Genomic DNA, 22,842 nt, shown 5'->3' on the forward strand with positions numbered 1-22,842 from the left:
ACCGGGCCCGGATGGCATCCACCCGAGAGTTCTCAAAGAACTCAAAGGTGAAATTGCTGATCTGCTAACTAAAATATGTAACGTCCCTTGGGTCCTCCTCCGTGCCTGAGGACTGGAAAGTGGCAAATGTAACGCCAATCTTCAAAAAGGGATCCAGAGGGGATCCTGGAAATTACAGGCCAGTTAGCTTAACTTCTGTCTCTGGAAAACTGGTAGAAAGTATTATTAAAGCTAGATTAACTAAGCACATAGAAGAACAAGCCTTGCTGAAGCAGAGCCAGCATGGCTTCTGCAAGGGAAAGTCCTGTCTCAGTAACCTATTAGAATTCTTTGAGAGTGTCAACAGGCATATAGATAGAGGTGATCCAGTGGACATAGTGTACTTAGACTTTCAAAAAGCGTTTGACAAGGTACCTCACCAAAGGCTTCTGAAGAAGCTTAGCAGTCATGGAATAAGAGGAGAGGTCCTCTTGTGGATAAGAAATTGGGTAAGAAGCAGAAAGCAGAGAGTAGGAATAAACGGACAGTTCTCCCAATGGAGGGCTGTAGAAAGTGGAGTCCCTCAAGGATCGGTATTGGGACCTGTACTTTTCAACTTGTTCATTAATGACCTAGAATTAGGAGTGAGCAGTGAAGTGGTCAAGTTTGCTGATGACACTAAATTGTTCAGGGTTGTTAAAACAAAAAGGGATTGCGAAGAGCTCCAAAAAGACCTCTCCAAACTGAGTGAATGGGCAGAAAAATGGCAAATGCAATTCAATATAAACAAGTGTAAAATTATGCATATTGGAGCATCTTAATTTCACATATACGCTCATGGGGTCTGAACTGGCGGTGACCGACCAGGAGAGAGACCTCGGGGTTGTAGTGGACAGCACGATGAAAATGTCGACCCAGTGTGCGGCAGCTGTGAAAAAGGCAAATTCCATGCTAGCAATAATTAGGAAAGGTATTGAAAATAAAACAGCTGATATCATAATGCCGTTGTATAAATCTATGGTGCGGCCACATTTGGAATACTGTGTACAGTTCTGGTCGCCTCATCTCAAAAAGGATATTATAGAGTTGGAAAAGGTTCAGAAGAGGGCAACCAGAATGATCAAGGGGATGGAGCGACTCCCTTACGAGGAAAGGTTGCAGCATTTGGGGCTTTTTAGTTTAGAGAAAAGGCGGGTCAGAGGAGACATGATAGAAGTGTATAAAATTATGCATGGCATTGAGAAAGTGGATAGAGAAAAGTTCTTCTCCCTCTCTCATAATACTAGAACTCGTGGACATTCAAAGAAGCTGAATGTTGGAAGATTCAGGACAGACAAAAGGAAGTACTTCTTTACTCAGCGCATAGTTAAACTATGGAATTTGCTCCCACAAGATGCAGTAATGGCCACCAGCTTGGACGGCTTTAAAAGAAGATTAGACAAATTCATGGAGGACAGGGCTATCAATGGCTACTAGCCATGATGGCTGTGCTGTGCCACCCTAGTCAGAGGCAGCATGCTTCTGAAAACCAGTTGCCGGAAGCCTCAGGAGGGGAGAGTGTTCTTGCACTCGGGTCCTGCTTGCGGGCTTCCCCCAGGCACCTGGTTGGCCACTGTGAGAACAGGATGCTGGACTAGATGGGCCACTGGCCTGATCCAGCAGGCTCTTCTTATGTTCTTATGTTAAACGTTCCTCATAAGGGAGTCTCTCCATTCCCTCGATCATTTCGGTCACCCTTTTGTGAACCTTTCTCAGCTCTACAATATCCTTCTTGAGGTGCAGCCAATAGAACTGTACATGGTATTCTAAATGTCGCTGCACCACTTGATAACGGCATTACGATGCTGGCACTTTCCTTTTCAGTCCGTCCCCTAATGATCCCTAGCCTGGAATTCACCTTTTTCACAACTGCCACCCACTGGGTCATCCTTGAGCTGTCCACGTCGGCCCCAAGATCTCCTTCCTGGTCAGTCACTGACCGCTCTGGCTGGCGCTGATGGGAATTGGAGTCTAGCAACACACAAGAGGCCACAGTTTCCTAATGTGCCCACAGAGCAGGGAGGGCTAACCTGTGGCCCTCTAGATGGTTCTGGACCAAAAACCCTATCTTGTCCAATAATTGGCCATGCTGGCTGAGGCTGATGGGAGAGGGAGTCCAACCACAATTGAGGGGCCGAGGATCACCCTTGCAGTTGAGAAAGAAGACAGTTTAGGGCTCCCAGAAGCCAGAGATTCTAGGCTTACACAGAAAGAAGAGACTGTGGAAATGGTGGCAGAGGAAGACCGCCAGGTCTACTCTGGAGAAGGAACTAAGTGCAAGACAGAAATGGAAGCGTAAATCTTCGAGAGCTATACATGTTCAAGGTTAAGAGGGATGGGCTGGGGAGATACGATGGATGGTGTTCCAGCTGTGTAATTAAAGACTCTTGTGTAATTAAACAATTGGCTAATCACTTTGGAGATCAGAGGAGCACTAGAAGGGCCTGTGCCGAGAGCAGACGAAGCACACCCAGTCTCAGCCTTGAAGGATGTAGAGGAAGCCCCAGAGCAGATCCTTCACCTATAAGGAGCTTGTTATCGACATCAGTGTTCTGATGGATCCTGGGACACGCTGGACCAACTTGCAGTCAGCTGATCTTGCCAAAGCGGTGCCAGGATCCAAGTAGGCTCCCTAGAGAGGCTAGGATGGAAGGCAGTTAGCATTAACGCTGCATAATGAGCTGCTGTTTGATGCAAAAGTGGCCTGGAAATGTCGCCATGTTTATGACAAAGAAAACGAGAACCAACCAACAAGCCACTCGTACGTAGGTCAGGGAGAGGAACTATTCTTTTATTTTATTTAAAATATTTCTTCCCGCCCTTCTACCCTATAATAGGGCATTCAAGGTGGCTTACAAAAATAAAATCAAACATGTACATGATAAAAGTGTGAACAGGACTAAAAACAGGCCTTGCAGCCACTGGAGACTGGTGGCTCTATGTCAGTGGGGCAGTGAATCTGTTTCAGGTTTTAGTCCAAACCTTTCAGGAGCTGCCCAAGGCGCCGCACCACAGACAGCTCCTTGAAAGTTCAGACTAAAACACAGAGCAGTCTCGCCGCCCCTCTGACATCTGAGCCACCAGTCTCCACTGCCTGCAACAAAATGTTGCAGCATAGCCTTAGCAGGCGTAACCTTGTTAAGTCTGCAGCTGCCTGTGCCCTCCAAGATACTATAAGTTGGAAGGAGCTCAAGTAGAGCGTGCCGCTCGCTCACGCCCCAGTTTTTCAGTTTCCTTTTACAACAGGCACTTGGAGCAAGGGCTAGGGAGCTGACCTCTGCCCCTTGCTGCCCTCACCATCCATGAGTTCAAGCAGGGGAGGGGAATCTTTCTCAGTTCAGGGGCCGCATTTCCTTCCGGGGGCCACATTCCAGTGGTGGGCAGGGCCAGAGGTAAAAGTGGGCGGAACAACAAGTGTGAATTTTGCCTTTGCACAAGAGGCTACCCTCCATTCAGACAAGCAAGAGGCATTATTAGAGTTCGACGGCACATTGCAGCCAGGCAAACACATTCAAAGAGGAGGAAGGCTGTAGTTCAGTGGTAGAGCAGCTGCCTTGCATGCAGAAGGCCCCAGGTTAAACCCCTGGCAGCATCACCAGGTAGGGCTGGAAGAGACTCCCTGCCTGAAATCCTGGGCAGCTGCTGCCAGTCAGTGTAGACAATACTGAGCTAGATGGGTGCGACAGGTTTGGTGGGGAGGGGCACATTGAAACACCTAGGATCTATTCTGCTTCCCACCAACGAACAGGAAATGCCTGCGGCCTTCTCTACGGGTTCCTTTGTTGCTTGTACATTACAGCCAGTGTCTAGCCCCAGTGGTCCCTGGAGTCCGGTCACCTCGTGGGGCCCACCTCCGCTGCCTTCTAGCAGCCCCCCACATGCCTGGGGTACAGGGCCCTCTTGAAGTCAGAGAGCCTTGCGACCCTGCCAGGCAGTCCCTTCCCTTTGACTTGCCTTCCTGCAGCATGGGGGGGGAAAGCACCCTCTGCCTATCTCTTGTGGCCAAGCTCCTTCCTCCACGGCTGGCAGTCCCCCTCCTCACCATCTGCCAGCTCTACAGCAAGACTGGGGATCAGGCCTGTTGCTCTTCCCTGCCTCTCTCCGGAGTTCTCTCCTCCCCCCAAGCAAAGAATGGGATGGTGCAAATGTGAGCTGAGTGGATCAAACATGCCACCTCCTTTGTGGGGAGTTGCCCATACCCCATCACCCTTTGCAGCATCCCTCGAGGGGAGAATTTCCTTTGCCTTCCAGCCTGCTTTAAAAGAGTTGACCCATGAGTGGACTCAGCTGTGTTGCTGCAAGGATTGGGCTGATGGATCCTGCCAAAACTCGCTGGCCTCTGCTCAGCTCCGGGAGCTGAATAACAACTTGGCTGAGAGAGGAGAAGGAGAGGGAGGTCCGCAGCTGCCTGCCTGGGGGCCTAACAATGGGTTAGTTGGTCTGACCCAGGATTTAAGGCTGCTTCCTGTGTTATGCTCCTAAAGGATCCCCGTGCAATTTAGAACCCTGGAAAATCCGGATTCTAGAATATCCGGGGAGCCTGCAAGAGTGGAAAATGCTGCAGACGTGATCCCTCCAACTTGAGGAGGGTGAGGAGGGGGCAGCTAGGCAACTCTGTCTAGGGAGGTTATTATTTATTCAATTTTTATTTATTTATTTATTACATTTCTATACCGCCTCATAGCTGAAGCTCTCTGGGCTGTTTACAACAATATTTGATTTATATCCCGCCCTTCCTCCCAGCAGGAGCCCAGGGCAGCAAACAAAAGCACTAAAAACACTTGAAAACATCGTAAAAACAGACCTTAAAATACATTAAAACAAAACATCTTTAAAAACAGTTTTTAAAAAGCTTTCAAGACATCTTATAAAAAAGGTTAAAAACATATTGTTTTAAAAAAAAGGTTTAAAAACATATTAAAAAGCAATTCCAACACAGATGCAGACTGGAATAGGTCTCTACTTAAAAGGCTTGTTGAAAGAGGAAGATCTTCAATAGGTGCCAAAAAGGTAACAGAGATGGCGCCTGCCTAATATTTAAGGGGAGGGAATTCCACAGGGTAGGTGCCACCACACTAAAGGTCTATTTCCTATGTTGTGCAGGACAGACCTCCTGATAAGATGGTATCTGCAGGAGGCCCTCACCTGGAGAGTGCAGTTGGAGACATGATAGAAGTGTATAAAATTATGCATGGCATTGAGAAAGTGGATAGAGAAAAGTTCTTCTCCCTCTCTCATAATACTAGAACTCGTGGACATTCAAAGAAGCTGAATGTTGGAAGATTCAGGACAGACAAAAGGAAGTACTTCTTTACTCAGCACATAGTTAAACTATGGAATTTGCTCCCACAAGATGCAGTAATGGCCACCAGCTTGGATGGCTTTAAAAGAAGATTAGACAAATTCATGGAGGACAGGGCTATCTATGGCTACTAGCCATGATGGCTGTGCTCTGCCACCCTAGTCAGAGGCAGCATGCTTCTGAAAACCAGTTGCTGGAAGCCTCAGGAGGGGAGAGTGTTCTTGCACTCGGGTCCTGCTTGCAGGCTTCCCCCAGGCACCTGGTTGGCCACTGTGAGAACAGGATGCTGGACTAGATGGGCCACTGGCCTGATCCAGCAGGCTCTTCTTATGTTCTTATGTTCTTATGTGATCAGCTGGGTATATAAGGGGTAAGATGGTCTTTCAAGTATCCTGGTCCCGAGCTGTATAGGGCTTTGTACAACAAAACTAGAACCTTGAACTTGGCCCAGTAGCTAATAAGCAGCCAGTACAATTCTTTCAGCAGCGGGGTGACATGTTGGCGACACCCTGCCCAAGTGAGCAGTCTCACTACTGCATTTTGCACCAGCTGCCGGACCAACCTCAAGGGCAGCCCCACATAGAGCACATTACAGTAATCGAGGCTAGAGGCTACCAGTGCGTGGACAACATTCTCTCCCACAGGGTGTTCACTTGGCACCATCTTGGTAGTCCAAAACATCTAGAGGGCACTGGGTTGGGGAAAACTGTCACTATATAGTATAGCACTGAATACGCACGTGAGCTGAATCACAAAACATTTCTGCCTATGAAGAAGATAGGGTCACTCTCTCAGCCGTCTCTGAGCAGGAACTTTTTGAAATATCATTAAGGGTAACTCAACTATCCAGCCCCTGTTTGGATACAGTTGGTCAACAGAGAACATACTGAAGGGCATCTGTCCGTAATATTTCCTTATTACAGGAGCGCAGTTGAAATTCTCTTCATCTTCTGCCCACTAATTGCTATCTTCTTTGTTTGCTTTGATGTTAGTCATCGTATACATTTCTTCCAAGCCTGCTCTTGTCAATCTCTTCTCATTCAGCTGTAATCTTTCCAGCTACTGTTATTCCAACCACTTGCCTCTCTCTCTGCAAACTCTGTTTCCCCCCCCCATTTATCCTTACATCTTTTTGGAAATCGAAAACAGGACAAGCTTTGCTCATTCATCTCTTTGGGGGCCAGACTGTGTTTTATGGGGCTGACATTTCTATATCTGTGATGGACTTCCTTTGCATCCAGAAGAACCACCCAGATTAAGGCTCCATACACACCATACATCTAACACACACACCCCCACAAGAATTCTGGGAACTGTAGTTTATCCCTCACAAAGGTACAGTTCCCAACTCTCTTAACAATCGAGTTCACAGGATCCTTTGGAGAGGAGAATGTACTTCAAATGCAGGGCCAACACCAAGCATGATTGAACCCTGGGTCCTGGTCATCGTGCTCCCCCCACCCCCTCCTGATGCAGCTGATGCAGGCTTAAAGAGGCAGGCCTGCTCATCCCACCTCCCATGTTGCCGTATCAGCATGCTAGTGTGCTGTGCGCGCATGCCTGCCATCTTCCAAGATGGCAGCAAGGGCATCAACCCCTTAGGGAAGCCCCTACCGTCATCTTGGGTGATGGCAGGTGTGTGCATGCAGCACACTGACATGGCAACGCAAGAAGTAGGTGAGGTGTCTGGGCGTATCTAAGACCAGCTGCATGCAGGGGAGTGTGGCCTGGGAGGGTGGAGCTTCCGCCGGTTGCTGGGCATGATTCACCCCATGACCCAATGCTGGTGCAGATCGCAAAGCAGGAACTCCATCCTCCTAGCTTAAGTAGGGGCCCTTCTGGGCTGCAGGGGACCTTGACCAGTGCCCAACCTGGCCGTCTGCTGGCGCAGGGCCTATTTACTGTAAATGTATAGCATGTATGCAGCCCCAAATGTTGTAACTTTTCCTCATAGGACAGTATTTGGTGTGTGGGTTTGGAAGGACTCTGCATGCTGCAGCTGTTTGTTGTTTTTGTCTAAAATCAGTTTATCTGAAAGAGCGCCTCCAGCTTCATCAAGGATGCCGCGCAACAAGATCAGCCTCAAAAGGCCTCCTCTCTATCCCACCACTTAAAACAGCTAGACTGGTGAGGACTAGGGAGAGGGCTTTTTCTATTGTGGCTCCCACTCTGTGGAATTCCCTCCCAAACGATCTCCGTCATGCCCCCACTATGATGAGCTTCTGCCAGGTCAGGAAGACCTGGCTCTTCAGACAGGCTTTTGGGGTGGGTTAGGTTTATTACTGCTGTTGAGACTTTAATGTTTTAATGTATTTGTATGTTTTTATTCTGTACATCGCCCAGAGTGGCTGGACAACCAGCCAGATGGGTGACTAATAAATAAATAAATAAAATCTTGCAAGGCCTTCTTCCACTCCAGGTATAAAAATGGGGTGGTCTGCCTGTGGCAACAGCTCAGTGCTCCCTTCATGTCACACCTGTAGGGATGGAAAGACCTGTCAGTTTCGGTTCTCTCAATTTCTCATTTTTCAGTTCTCTACATTTCTACAGCGATCTTTTTTTTTTTAATCCTCATGGAAATTCTTCAACATTTTAGTGCGAATTCATTAATAGGCAAAAAAACCACCTTGCGGTTTAAGAACATACCTATAGCCCACAACTATTTCTATCAAACTTTAAAAAGCAGAGACTTCCAGGAAGGGTGATTCGCCTGTGCTGCCTCTGAGACAAGCTCTTGTCTTAGATTAAGTTTTTTCAGCTTTAATCAGTCAGAATGTTTTTTTTTTGACTGGTTAAGATTTTCTCCCGGCCAGGGAGAAACGTGAGATTAACCACAAAGCCTGTTTTTGTTGGGAGGACTGGATTTCATTAATTTATGAGAGAAAGTTCAGCCAGCGAATGCCGGACGGACTTCCATCAAAGCTCTTGCTGATTAAGCGACACGTTTATCTTTTCTTCAAAGAAAAACGAAATAACAGGCAAGCATCCTTCTTTCCATTTTTTTTTACTTGGTTTAAATTGTTGCACCAAAAAGAGATTTGTCAATGAATCAGCTATAAAGAACTGGGTGAGTTAAAAAAATTCTCTTTCACTCACGAAACTAAGGAGGAAAGAAATCGAAAAAAGCTTATCTTTGTTTTTATTGCAAAAAGCGGGCCTGGAAGTGCATTCTAAACATATTAACGGAAGAGGGATTTTTATTTCGAGGAGGGAAAAAAAATAAACAAATTTGATTTATGAACTTTGGAGTATCATGTCTGGAACTATTTTTTTTTTGGTCTATTTCATTTTGACGAATCTGCTTACTCATGATGCCACTAACTGTTTGAAGCTGGGAACTAAACTTGTTTTGTTTTCCTGAATATATAAGACAGGCTGTATTGATGTCTGCAAGCCTGAAACATTAACCCAATTGTGGCTGAAATAATTTTTTGTTTTTGTGGTTTTAAGAATGACAACCAGGAAAGTGACTGAGACCATGGAAGAAATTATGTTTCAGAAAATAATGAGTGAGATTGAGATAATGAAACAAACCCTGAGACAGGGCAGACAGGAGATGAAAATTGAACTTAGCAAAATGATGCAGGAGTTTAAAAAAATAGGGGATTATGTGAAAGAGGATTTTGATGGGATTAGAGATGAGAAAAGAAAAATTAAAGGGAAGATACAAGCCATGGAGACTGGAACAAATGAGGAATTGGAAAAAGATCTGGAGTTTACGGATGTTAGAAATAAAGTTTACTGTTTGAAATTCAACGTTGTCTCTGAAGAAACTAATTAAGATATTAGTGATAAAGTTATCAACGTCTTGGATAATTTTCTTGACTGGAATGATGTGATGGAGCTTGACATAGAAAAAATCTATGGAATTAATTACAAATATGTGACAATGGAAAAACTCTTAAGAGATGAGCCAGTGCATTTTGTAAAAAAGAAGAGCAGAGAAGTGACTTTACAACAATATTTCAGCAACATATTTAGAATTGATGGCAAGGACATATTTGTGAAGGGGGAAATTCCCATCAGACTCTTGTTATATGACTATGGCTATGACAGCAAGATCATCATGAGATACTGATAATGGATGAGTGGATACTGAAACCACTGGATTTAACAGGACTATTGAAGATGGAAGATGGAATTAATATTGATAATGGAAGAATGGTTATGGAAATTATTGGACCTAATAGATTCGACAAGATGGATTAATCGATATGTTTATTTGGATTATGGCTATGACAACAAGATTATTATGGGATACTGATAATGGAGGAATGGCTATTGAAATTACTGGACCTAACAGATTTGAATCAAGATGGATTAAGCGACATGTTTATTTGGAGAAAAAATGAAAGATATATCTCTCAAGGAATTGAAATCTCTTTTGGACTTTTTGTGGAAAGAATAAAGTAATGTTTATGAGATTTGATGATTAATTAAGATAACTACTGGAGGAAAGTGATTTTGTAATATAATTTTAGAGACAGGATTGTTATATATTGTAGACCTATGGTTGATCTGCGACAAATCGGAAGTCAACATTTTATTTTTTTTGTATAATTGTTTTTGTTTTGTGTTGTTTTTTTGTTTTTGAAAATTTGAATAAAAATTAATTAAAAAAAAAACTTTAAAAAGCAGGGAAATTGGGCAGCTATAGTGAATGCACCAGGGGAGCAGGAGACCTGAACTCCTCTCTGAGATTATGAGCACAGGTCAAACAGCCGCACACACTGCAAACAAAAAGTATTTGAGCTTTTGTCATTTATAAACCCATTTAAGAGTAGGGGTAGGGGGTGGGGGTGGCAGGGCGACTAAGCCAGCAGAAAGAGCAGGCTGCGGGAGACAGCGAGGGTGGGAACACATGCACATCACCGTCACTCACCTCCATTCTGCTGCTGCCTTCTCCGTCATCCTTGCCCTCTGGCTTTCTCCCTCCACCGTCCATTTTTTTCACTCTCTCCCTCGTGCTTCCTCACACAGAGCACGAGGGAAGAGCAACGCTGAGCAGGCCAGTGTGAGTCACATGTCTGTTGCCCACCAATCACAGGAGCAGAAGACTTCCCCTGCTTCCTCCAAGTAACTGGAAGGGGAAGGGGGAGTGGACCAAAAGAACTCCTGCTTTCTACTGCGCCTGCATGACGTTATCACCCACGGTAATGCATTTTTTAATCTATTAATTAAAAACAAACCATGCCGGTTTTTTTTACTTTAAACCTACTGAAGATGACGGTCTGTGTTTGGGGCAAGCTCAGGAATTTGATTAGACATACCTTACAGTCATCTCTGAGTTTTAATGGATGACAACAGATTATGAGAACTTCTCAAGAAAAAAGTCCAAACGGCATCTTGTTTTTCTCTCTCCCGTTTTTCACTTTAACCTGTGAATTCTCCGTGAGGGGGTTGTGTATCACCAAGAAAACTTTCAGAGTTGTAGAGCAAGCGATTCTGAATCCAACAGTATAAGACTTGTAAGTTTTTGTTTTGAATTGGGACTATACAAAGCACCAGAAAGGTGTGTGTGGGGGTATTTAACATGGTAGAACGTGAAAAATCCCTACTGGCTATAGTATACAGCCACTCTCGTGGCTGTATAATTTCTCCAAATAAACATGTTTGTGGACAGTTTTGACAAAGGTACACATTTTTGCAAGCCATTTCTCATCATTTGATGCCTTTTTGCATGTTATTTTGACTCATGTGCTCATTTTATGCACACTTTTCCCTAATATATGTTGCTTAGTCGGCAAACTGCATCCCAAAATTCTAATAAATGAGAAATTTGAAGGATGGCTGTGTTTCGGTTCCCATATTGTTTTGGAAATTGATAAATTCTGCTTGAAATATGAATCGAAATTCTCACCCATCCCTACCCACGCAGAACCATCTTGGAGCCCATTCCCCTCCATGAGTAAATCAGCGCTTTAGCATTGATGTGTTTGATTAATGTGAGTATGCTGAACTTGTAAGGGTTTGAGAGGGGATGTAGCTTTACAGGATCTTGGAGGGTCTTAGACCCCTTACTTTTTTGGGAGCAGGGTCCCTATGTCTCCAGCATCCTACAAGCCAATCAGCAGGAAAGGGAAGTGTGTTAGCCACTGAGAATAACAGTCTAACATGGTTCCTTGTCCTTCCTGCTGATTGAAGCCAATCAGAGTGAAAAAGAAGACTCTTCTCAGTAGCTAATACACTCCCCTCCCATGCTGATAGGCTTGTAGGAACGTCTGTTGTTGTGGGAGAGGGCACATGTCCGAAGGACTGAGGAGTGTGGAGATGACAACAGAGAGCAAACGAGTGAGGGGGCTTAACATGACTATCATGAAAGGACCCTGCACTTCTGGATTTGCCGCTACACTACTGTATTTGAATGAACTGAATTGTTATTGTTATTAGTTGGTTGCTTTTCTCACCAAGGTGACCCAAAGCAACTTTCATTAACTAGTTAAAAACAACAGAATCAATAAAACAGAAAAACATTTCTGACAATAAAAAAACAGTTAAACAAACACAATCAATGCAAATCAAGAGCAGGTCTACAGGTCCCATCTTATGAGAAGAGGTCATCAATAGCCAAGACTCCATACATCAATGGCCAAAGGTCTGGGAAAAGAGAAAGGGCTTTGCGAGGCACCTAAAGGTGGATAAAGACGGTGCCAGACATACCTCTCTGGGGAGAGCATTCCACAGCTGGGAGGGCACCACTGAAAAGGCCCTTTCTCATGTTACTGCCCTCTGAACCTCCTATGGAGGGACCACATGAAGATGGACCTCTGATGACAAACTCAGGGTCCGGGTCTGTTCAGAGACGGTCCTTGAGATATTGAGGCCCTGAGTCGCATGTTTTGTTGTAATATATTCTAAAGTCTGTTTTTATGGTGTTTTAGAGGGTTTGTAGTGCTTTTGCTTGCAGCTCTGGCCTTCTGCTGGGAGGAAGGGCGGGATATAAATCTAATACATAAATAAATAATTTATAGGTCAAAACCAGCACTTTGAATTGAGCCTGGAAACGAATTGGTGGCCAGTGCAGCTGTACCCAAATTGGTATCATGTGTATGAACTGACCTACTCCGGTCAGCAATCTGAACGCTGGGTTCTACACCAGCTGGAGTTTCCAAGCTGTCTTCATAGGCAGCCCCACATATAACACATTGCAGTAGTCTAACCTAGAGGTCACCAGAGTGTAGACAACAGAAGTTAGGCTATCCTTGTTCAGATATGGGTATAGCTGGGCCACTAGTCGAAGCTGGTGGAAGGCCACTTCAGCCTCAAGCAACAGTAGTGGATCCAGGAGTACTCCCAGGCAATGTAACTCCATCCAGAGTAGACCACAACCCGTCCAACCGGTCTAGAAAACCACCCATTTGTCTGGATTAAGCTTCAGTTTTATTGGCTCTGTCCAGTCCATTACGGAGGCAAGACACCAATTTGGCACATCCACTACCGTACCTGCGATGTAAAGGAGGAGTAGAGCTGTGTGTCATCAGCATACTGCTGACAATGTACTCTAAAACTCCAGATCATCTCACCCAGCGGTTTCATGTAGCTATTAAATAGCATGGAGGATAGAATCAAACCTTGCAGGATCCCACACTGGAGGCTCCACTGGGCTGAAGACCATTCCCCAAGCACGACCCTCTGAGGTCAGCCATCCAAGCAAGACTGGAACCATTGCACAGCAGTGCCTCCCACCCTCGCCTTGGACAGCCATTCCAGGAGAATACCATGGTCGATGGTATCGAAAGCTGCTGAGAAATCAAGGAGAATTAACAGGGCCACACTCTCCCTATGATAGGGTTGCCAGGTTCAATCCCTGAACTGGGCGTGTTTAGCCTGGAGAAGAAAAGACTGAGGGGAGATATGATAGCACTCTTCAAGTACACGAAAGGTGTCACACAGAGGAGGGCCGGGATCTCTTCTTGATCGTCCCAGAGGGCAGGACACAGAATAATGGGCTCAAGTTGCAGGAAGTCAGGAAAAACGTCCTAACTGTTAGAGCCATAGGACAATAGAACCAATGACCTAGCGAGGTAGTGGGATCTCCAGCACTGGAGGCATTCAAGAGGCAGCTGGACAGCCATCTGTCGGGAATGCTTTGATTTGGATTCCTGCATTGAGCAAGGGGTTGTACTTGATGGCCTTATAGGCCCCTTCCAACTCTACTATTCTATGATTCTATGACTGATCCTGTATCTTTAGGAGAAAAGAAAGTCAGCCAAGTGCAGGTGTTCTTGCAACAGTGTAATGGGAAAAACCACAAGGTGGAATTCTCCCTCCCCCCTGCACAACTTTTAAAGATACAGAAGACCACTTGGAGGCTGGGCCTGGCAACCAAGAGGTCTTCTGTATCTTTAAAAGCTGTGCAGGGGGAAGGAAGAATTCCACCTTGTGGTTTTTCCTATTACAGGGTTGCAAGAACACCTGCACTTGACTGACTTTCTCTTCTCCTAAAGATACAGGATCAGTCTCAGGGATTGAACCTGGCAACCCTACCCTATGATATACATTTCCAGCTGTAGTTAGCTTTTTTTTAATGAGACGACTGATGTAGAGTTGCTAGGAAGTGAGTTGCTTTTCTTTAGTCTAATCATCTATCATGTTATTTTAAAAGGCTGAATTTGTTTTTGTTTTTCACTTGATTTTTATTAGTCATTCTATTTCCTGCTGTCTAGAGGAATCATAGAATCAGAATAGTAGAGTTGGAAGGGGCCTATAAGGCCATCAAGTCCAACCCCCTGCTCAGCGCAGGAACATATCGTTCAGTTGCTTATTATGTTTATTATGAGTTTTTCCTGCATTGTTTGTAGTTGATCTTTATGTGCAATGTTCATTTTGGTACAAAAGTTTATGTTCTGTGTCGCTGTTAACCGTGTCTTCCAGAATGTAGAAATTCTTCGGTGGTTGTGTTTGCTTTTTGTATTTGCTGTTTATTTAAGATGTTTTAAACTTATGTTGTAAACAACGTAGAGTTTGTTTAAATATAAGTGGCATAGAAATTGTCCCGATAAAATAAAATACTTATTCTGTCCTCTCAGCTATATGCAGAGCCTCCAGGACAAGAGGCGGTTCCAGGAGAAACTCCTGAAACTCACAGAAACTTCCTGAAACTCACCAGACAACTTGCTGCAACAAAAATTCTAGGCCAGTCAAGCCCTAGATACTTCCTAGCCCCAACTACGCTTGCTGGGGAGTGGAGAGTCTTCAAGGGGCAGCCCTTTGGTCTGGAGCCTAGCACAAGGAAGGGTTGCAACTTGAGCATCTGCATTGCATGCAGAGGTTTGCAGGTTCAGTCCCCGGCATCTCCAGGTAGGACTGGAAGAGAACCAGCCTGAAGCCCTGGAGAGCTGCTGCCAGTCAGTGTAGACAATACTGAGCTGCACGGACCAATGGTATGGCTCTGTGTAAAGCTTAGGTTCCTATCTATGCTAGTTCTCATTAGATCAGTTTAGATTTAATATTTATACCCCACTTTCTTATTGCAACAATACTCAAAGCGGCTTACAAGACAAGAACACCGAGTACAATATAAAACATGTAATAATAACAAAATTACATACTGAAGATAATAATATCGTGAATAATTATGCTCCAGCTGCTGTTCATCTTGCTATCCTCAACAGAACAGTGGCGGTCAGGCTTTCACCCAGACACACTCACCCACAAGAAGACCCCAAAATGCTCTCTTTGCCTTCATATCCTCCCAAAGGTGGCCATCCAAGGCTCTAGCCCTGCGTATCTGTGGTCTCCCTTGGGCAGCTCTGGCTGACAGTCTGTGTTCCCCTCCATATCGCATTCCAGCTGATGTTCTTCTCTGGGCAGGAGAATGGTGGCCTGAGACTCTTCCTCATGTATGGGAGCTGTGAGGCTTTCCTGGCCACGTTCACACCAGACATTTATTCCACTATTATTCCACTTTATATTATTATTTATTATTATTACACTTGTATATCGCCCCATAGCCGAAGCTCTCTGGGCTGTTTACAACATAAAAATCAATATACAATCACATTTGATACAATTGCTCATAACAAAGAAAAACAGTAATTCACGTTTTAAAGAAACATCACTGAACAATAAATCTCTAACATGCATAACATGAAAACAGAATAAATCAAATACAAAACCAAACAAAAAGAATATAACAATTATAAAATTTATCTAAAAATATTCTCTAATTTCCCATTGTGCTCCTCCCCACCTGACCACCATCTTCTATAATCAGTAGCGTTATGAACATTTCTTCCGGTGTCTTCTTTCTCCAAGACAGCCCCAAGACGACTCCAAGTGTGACGCTAAGTGCACAGTTAGCGTCGCATGTTGCGCGATGCCAAGGTATGTGCCAAGGCGCTGCCTCAGGCAGCCCTTCCCCTTCATATACTTTAAACAGTCATGGCTCTCCCCAAAGAATCCTGGGAAGGTTCATTTGTTAAGGATACGGAGAGTTGCTAGGAGGCCCCAATTCTCCTCACAGAGCTACAATTCTCAGAGCGGTTGAACATTCAGTCCCTCTTCCTGGAGAACTCTGGGAACTGGAGCTCTGTGAGGGGACGAGGGCGTCTCCTAACAACTCCCAGCACCCATCACAAATGACACTTCCCAGGATTCTTTGGGGGAAGCCATGACTGTTCAAAGTGGAATACTAGTGGAATAAATGTCTGGTGTGAATGTGGCCTCTTTCTTCCTTTTCTGGCTTGAGGTTACCAGGGTTTTTGGGGTGATCTTGTTAGTGAGTGTGTCTGGAACCAGGACGGAGCCTCCCCAGCTGCTGAAAATGTGACTGTGAAGATCTTGCTTTGATTTCCTCGACATATTCATAGCAACAGCAACAATAATAATAATGGCAAGGGCACGAGGATAAACCAAGCATCTCAGAGCAATGTTGCCATTTCAGCACTGGGATAAGCTGCTCTGGGATGATGATGATGATGAAGAAGAAGAAGAAGAATTTATATCCCACCCTTTCTCCCAGTAGGATCCCAGGATGGCAAACAAAACACTAAAAATACTAAATGGTCCTGGTTGCTGCCTCCTAGCAAAGAGTCAAGCTGTGTTGGTGAGTGGGCTCTCTGGAGTGGGAGGCCCTTGGGGGTGAGGATGCTAGTCCCTCAGGTGGATCCATCTCAAGGACTGCTGTCTCGGGGGGCGGTCCTGGCTTGGGGTCAAGGGGTACCTGCTTTGAGGGCTCATCCCTGGTGACAGGGACTTGGTCTAGTGTGTCTGCAGTTCACACCCCTGGCCCTGCTGATGACTGCTTCCCCTCTCTGTCAGTTGCCAAGGTGCTGCGGAGATCCGAAGTCATGACTGTATGGGGGGAGCACTGGTGTCTGTCTCACCCCCCCCGCACATGACAGAGTTATCAGGCTGTATATTTGATTATTGGTGTCTTCTGCTGCTGTCATCTTGGTACCACTGTTTCACCTCAGATTTTAATATCACCTGTTATGATGCCGCATTATTATGGCCTGTGGCCCAAACAAATGAAAATGAACCAAACTCATTTGGTGATCGAGCACATAGGGAGATATGACCTGCGTTTTGTTGCAGGTGCATTCTGCGACATGCTCTTGCCACAATTATAGTTCATTAGTGGTGGGCTTATTCTGCTTTAGTGTCTTCTGTGATGCTTCCCCTGTGCGAGCACATTATTGCTGTCCGGAGGAGCTCTGAATGCAACAAAAGTGGGACAAAAATAAAACAGAATATTTATGGTATTAAAAACCTACAGGAAGTTACAGGATATGCACTGACTGGAAATGAAGCAGTGTGCAAACAGTCTTGAAAGGGGGATTGCGTGTGATTGCCCCAATAGCATTGTGAACACAAATAAGCATGAATGCACAATAAAAAGGTTGTCTGGAGAGCGCCTTAAATAAATTGCTTAATTGAATTTCTTGTCTGCATTGGTTCCTGAACACAATCAAGGGCTGTTTGTCCCCTCTTCCCCCCAAAATCACCACCACATTGTTCAGACTTTTGGGGCTATGGTACTTGTTTAAAACGCCTGGGAGATGTTTTTTTCGGGGGGGGTGATGAAGTTGCCAGGCAGGAGACTTGTAATTCAGTTGGCAGTCCCCCTACTCCTGAGGAGACCACCATAAGGCAGTGGGAATCCCTACACGCCTTGCCCTAGAAGAGAAAAATGGGATGGGGCACCTGTTGCTAGTGAGTTACCCTACTGGGTTGGTTGTGATGTTGGGTGTTGCAGGGATGTGCTAAAATCTGACCCAATTCGGATTTGGTACTGAATGTTCCATTAATTTGTTTATTCAACAACAACAACAACAACAATGATGATGATGATGATTGATGATGATGATGATGATAATAATAATAATAACATCCCACCCTTCCTCCCAAAAGGAGCCCAGGGTGGCAAACAAAAATACTATAAGCACTCTAAAACTTCTTAAAAACAAAAGACTTTAAATCATATTAAAACAAAACATCTTAAAAACATCTTTAAACAAATAGGTTTAAAAACATCTTAAAAAGCTATTCCAACACAGACTGGGATAAGGCCTCTGCTTAAAAGGCTTGTTGAAAGAGGAAAGTCTTCAGTAGGCATCGAAAAGATAACAGAGGTGGCGCCTGTCTAATATTTAAAGGGAGGGAATTCCACAGGGTCGGTGCCACTACACTACAGGTCCATTTCCTATGTTGTGCAGAACGGACTTCCTGATAAGATGGTATCTGCAAGAGGCCCTCACCTGCAGAGCACAGAGATCGACTGGGTATATAAGAGGTCAGGTAAGATGATCTTTCAGGCATCCTGATCCTAAGCTGCATGGGGCTTTGTACATCAAAGTCAGAACCTTGAACCTGGCCTGGTAGCTCATGGGCAGATCACTGCAGATTGGATTTTTATGTAGCGATTTTCCACAGTTCTAAAATATCGACATTAAGAACAATAATTTTATCAAGAAATCCTTTCATTTTTTGATATTTCCTTTCAAAATATTGATATTTCCTTTCAAAATATTGATATTTCCTTTAAAGATATCGATATTAATATCAATATTTTTTGTGAGGGGGAAAAAAGGGTTAGTAAAGCAGCAGCTAGCGGACCACGAAGAGCTCGTATCGATACCGGCCTGTGCTTTCGCATGAACCAACAGATCCCATCCCTAGAGTGTCGCCATCTTTTACAGGCGGGACGAACACTTTCTTTCCTTGATGGAGAGCTTCTGTCAAGGAGCGCAAGAAGGTTGTATCAACAACAGATGGGGTGGGCAATTTCAAGAAGTGCCTTTTCCCTTCTATTAGTAAACAACCAGACTCCTGAAATATGTGGAAACAGAAGTGTAGCCAAATCCACAGCAACGTGCACTTTCCTCTCCATCCCACTCTGGCTTGCTAACTCCCAGGCTTCAGAAAGGACAGGACCGGCTTATATATCACAGACAGATGCCATGGAACTGAATCCAAATATTTTCTCTCTCCTGCAAAAGAAAGATTTACACACTCTCCTCTCACTCTGCCTTGAAAACAGCTAATCCCAAGACATTTCCAAGCACAAGCAGACTTAACAGCAGGAAAATAAACAAATCCCTCTGTGCAAGAATGAACACTGAAAATATCTCAGTTGCAGGGATCACCACCTGTCTGGGTTTCAGCCGTTTCCACCTATTTGAGGCAGTGATAGGGTTGCTATCTTTTAATAATTGACCAAGGTTCTGTGCCATTAACTCCATGACATCCAAACAGGGGCAGCTTTTCCTACTGCGTGGAGTTTCTAGGACAGAGATGGATATCTCATTCCAGCTACTCTAGAGAGACTCCCAGCTGTCAGGAGACCATCTCTTCTCATTAGCTTCCATTAATGAAATATCAGCCAATTATCCTTCTCAGTTATAAAACAGCTAAATTCGCCAACACCTGTTAAAGAGTGTTGCCTGAGAAGCCTGCATCCTTATGTTTTATCACCTTCAACACAAACAGCTCTCTAATGAACAGACTCAGTACCATTCTTGTTATTGATACAGTACTTGATAGACAATAGCTGTGTTAGTCAGAAAAGGCATTTGAATTGCATTGGACAAAAACAGATGTGTTGAGAAAAACAGATGTCGCCTAGCAGCAGTGTGCTGTGGAATTGGATGCCATTGTGCTGGAATTGAAATGAGTGTGAATATATAGTAATTCTGCAAAATTAATCTAATGGCTGAAAAAGAGCGCAGAGGAAAGTGTTTAGCTTTGCAATGCCACGATGGAGGGCTGCACATCATTATATGCTCTCCCAGCATCCCTGAGTGATGAGGAGTTGTTATGCAGCAGGGCTACAGAGTTGCTCACATCCTCCTATCGAGGCCATCCGATGAAGCTGAAACGTGGGAGATTCAGGACAGACAAAAGGAAGGACTTCTTCATGCACCACATAGTTAAACTATGGAACTCGCTGTACTTGGAAAGTTTGTTTTGAAAAGGAACAAGTTGGTCTTGTCCAAAAAGGAACTAGTTCTGGTTCAAGTTTGTCCCTTTACAAAACAGACTAGTTCAGTTCGAGTTCATCCAGATTAATTTCTTGCCATTCATAAAAAGTTCATCCTCTGGAATATTTTTTTTCAGAATGTTATAGGCTGTTGTGCTGAAGCCTAAGGTCCAAGAGTAAATCAGGAGCCACACACAAGTAATAACATGTCTGACAGAATGTTAATAGGCAAAGCTTTCACCATAATTGTATTCCCATAGTAGAAAAAGTTTACCCTTTAAAATTTGTGCCAGATGTTGCGCTGTGTATTTGTGTGCTTAATTTCGTTCAAAGCAAAACAACAGCAGCAGCAGAGTAACAGCAGATGTTGAAATGCGAGTGTGCTAGCGTGTGTGTGCGTTTGCCTAAGAAAGCAGGCTTTTACCCTGCATCAGCATCACTGAGACTTGAGACTTAGTAAAATAAGAAAAGCTACTTTATTTATAGAAATACATTGTAGATAGAAAAGGCAAATCTAGTTCTTACTAACTAGCTAGGTTGGAGGCATAATGCCCAGGTGCGGGAGTTAGCCTCATGCTAGGAGAGAGCAGAGACAAAGTGATGTCTCCTCTCTCCTGGTCAGCCAGAGAAGAAAGGGATGGAAAGGGTGGAAGGAGGAGGGGCAGGTAAGGTTCCCTAAAGGCGTCACAGTCTAGCTTCAGAAGGAAGTCAGTCAGAGCATCACAGGTAAAAGGTAAACAAGCCTATCCATCTGGAGGACCCTAGCTCTATCTTCCTTCTGGAGCTTAAACAAAAGAACAAAACAGGAGTTGCTCTTGCCCCACTTCCAACACCAGACACACAGCTGTTAAAAGGCAAAAGGCATCATTTGCTTTGTTCCTATACTGTACTTCTGCCTGCAAGCTGCTCTTGTTGGAAGAGAGCTAATCTCTTTAACAGGGAAGATACAGGAAATGACTCACATCCCTTCCTTCTTAAGCTTGGCAACTGTGATTAAATGACTAAAATACCCTAGCAACAGTGCCTCTGTATCTGCCTAATAAGCCTTAGAACTTTGCCTCCATGTTTCTAACTTTCTTTATACATGTCCAATTGACTTACTTTATAAAGGAAAGGAAAGGTATGAGTCCAGGCCTCCTGCTTGGGGAGAGGGAGAATGAACATTCAAACCATTCAAAGTTCAACCCAAAATGAACTTAATTCATCTTTAGTGAACTGCTTCTGGGTGCATGTCAACCGAACTAGTTCATTTCAAGCACTCGGAACTTGTTACTGCAAGATGTGGTAACGGGCAATAACTTGGATGGCTTTAAAAGGGAATTAGATAAATTCATGGAGGAGAAAGGCTATTGGCTACTAGACATGATAGGCCATATGCTCCCTCCAGAACCAGTGGCAGCCTCTGAATACAGGTTGCTGGGGATCATGAGCAGCATAACGCCATTGCCCCCACGTCCTGCTTGTGAGTTTCCTGGAGGGAACAGAATGCTGGATGAAACAGAATGTTGGCCTGAGCCGGCTGGGTTCTTCTTATGCAGCTTAGCTTCCTTTGGATTAAAGAGCACGGGAAATTTCCGGGTCTTTTTGGTAATGTTTGTATTATGTGCAAACATATAAACAGAACATATTGGAAAGAAACAGGCATTCCTTTCGTAAGCTTCTGCATCACCCCCAAGGCTGCATCCCCATTTCGACTAACTTTGTGAAGGACCTTAGGAAGCTGCCTTCTATCGAGACCATTGATCCATCTGGCTTAATATTGTCTAAGCAGACTGGCAGCCAGTGCCTCTCCGGGGTTTCAGACACGTTTCTCCCCCAAGCCCTTCCTGGAGATACTGGGGACTTCTGCATGAAAGCAGATGCCCTCCTAGCACCATTTCCCAACTCTAATGTCTAATTTCAGCTGCTTTTTGCTGTGTTGTAGCTTTCCTTCTTCAGCTGGTGGACACCGTTTGCAGACACTGACGAATGTTTCATTCCAACCACTAGAGAGAGATCCCCAGCGATTAAGAGTCCATCTTCTCTTGTTAGCTCACATTGATGCAAGCTCAGGTCATCATCCCGGACTATTAGACAGCCATTGTCCCTACAAAACATGGCCTGCCCCTTTAAACGCTGACTCTGTAAAAGCGCACTTTTGCTCCAAAACCTTTGCTGGGATTGACACTGCTACTTCCCCAAAGAGATCAGCAAATGGCAGCACACTGTTGGTCGTGGAGACGGCAAGTTGTTCACAGGCCTGCTGTGACACCAAATTCTCTGTCTTTATTCTACTTCCCTGAGGACAAAAATGTATAAAGTGTTAAGAGTCTCAAACTGGGACACCCTGCCTCAAGTTGCTTCTAGTGCCTTACCCTCCTGAACAGAACCTGTGCTGAAGAAGTTGTAGATTCAGGCCGTGTACACACCATACATTTAAAGCACATTTAAAGCACACATATCCAACCAAGATTCCTGGGAAATGTAGTATGTTAAGGCTGCTGGAAACGGTAGGTCTGTGAGGAGTAAACTGCAGTTCCAAGGATTTTGGTGAGAGGCAGTGTGGCGTAGTGGTTAAGGTGCTGGAGTACGACCTGGGAGACCAGGGTTCGAATCCCCACACAGCCATGAAGTTCACTGGGTGACCTGGGGCCAGTCACTGTCTCTCAGTGGTAAACCACCTCTGAATACCACCTACCATGAAAACCCTATTCATAGGGTCGCCGTAAGTCAGAATTGACTTGAAGGCAGACCATTTCCATTTTCATGTATTTTTATATGAGTTTTATCTATTTATCTACTTATTTATTTATTTATTTATTACATTTGTATACCGCCCCATAGCCGAAGCTTTCTGGGCAGTTTACAACAATATACAAGCAATGGATGCTAGCCTCCCATCATCACACAGGAAAAATGGGTGTCTTACATTGCAGCTGGAATGACTAACTGATCTTGACTTTCCAAGCTTTTACATGTATGGTGGGCATGCAGCTGCAATTGCAGAGGGTCCAGCGGCCCACCAAGGCAACACTGCAAGCTGATTTGCACCGGATCATGTGACCCAAGGAGCCAGTCATAAGAATATAAGAAGAGTCCTGCTTCTAGATCAGCTGAAAGG

General features: G+C 44.6%; 1 protein-coding gene across 1 annotated transcript in view; it reads left to right on the plus strand.

The window, feature by feature from the left end:
• LOC133389722 (uncharacterized) overlaps positions 1-22,842 on the plus strand; it is an 86,506-nt gene that overhangs the window by 22,861 nt on the left and 40,803 nt on the right. The window contains exons 3-4 of the mRNA XM_061637748.1: positions 15,113-15,173; positions 15,578-15,646. Of these exons, the coding sequence (XP_061493732.1) occupies positions 15,113-15,173; positions 15,578-15,646 (130 nt within the window). The remainder of the gene's footprint in view (positions 1-15,112; positions 15,174-15,577; positions 15,647-22,842) is intronic.

The sequence above is a fragment of the Rhineura floridana genome, chromosome 7, assembly GCF_030035675.1.
Source record: "Rhineura floridana isolate rRhiFlo1 chromosome 7, rRhiFlo1.hap2, whole genome shotgun sequence".
In the NCBI taxonomy this organism is placed as follows: domain Eukaryota; kingdom Metazoa; phylum Chordata; class Lepidosauria; order Squamata; family Rhineuridae; genus Rhineura; species Rhineura floridana.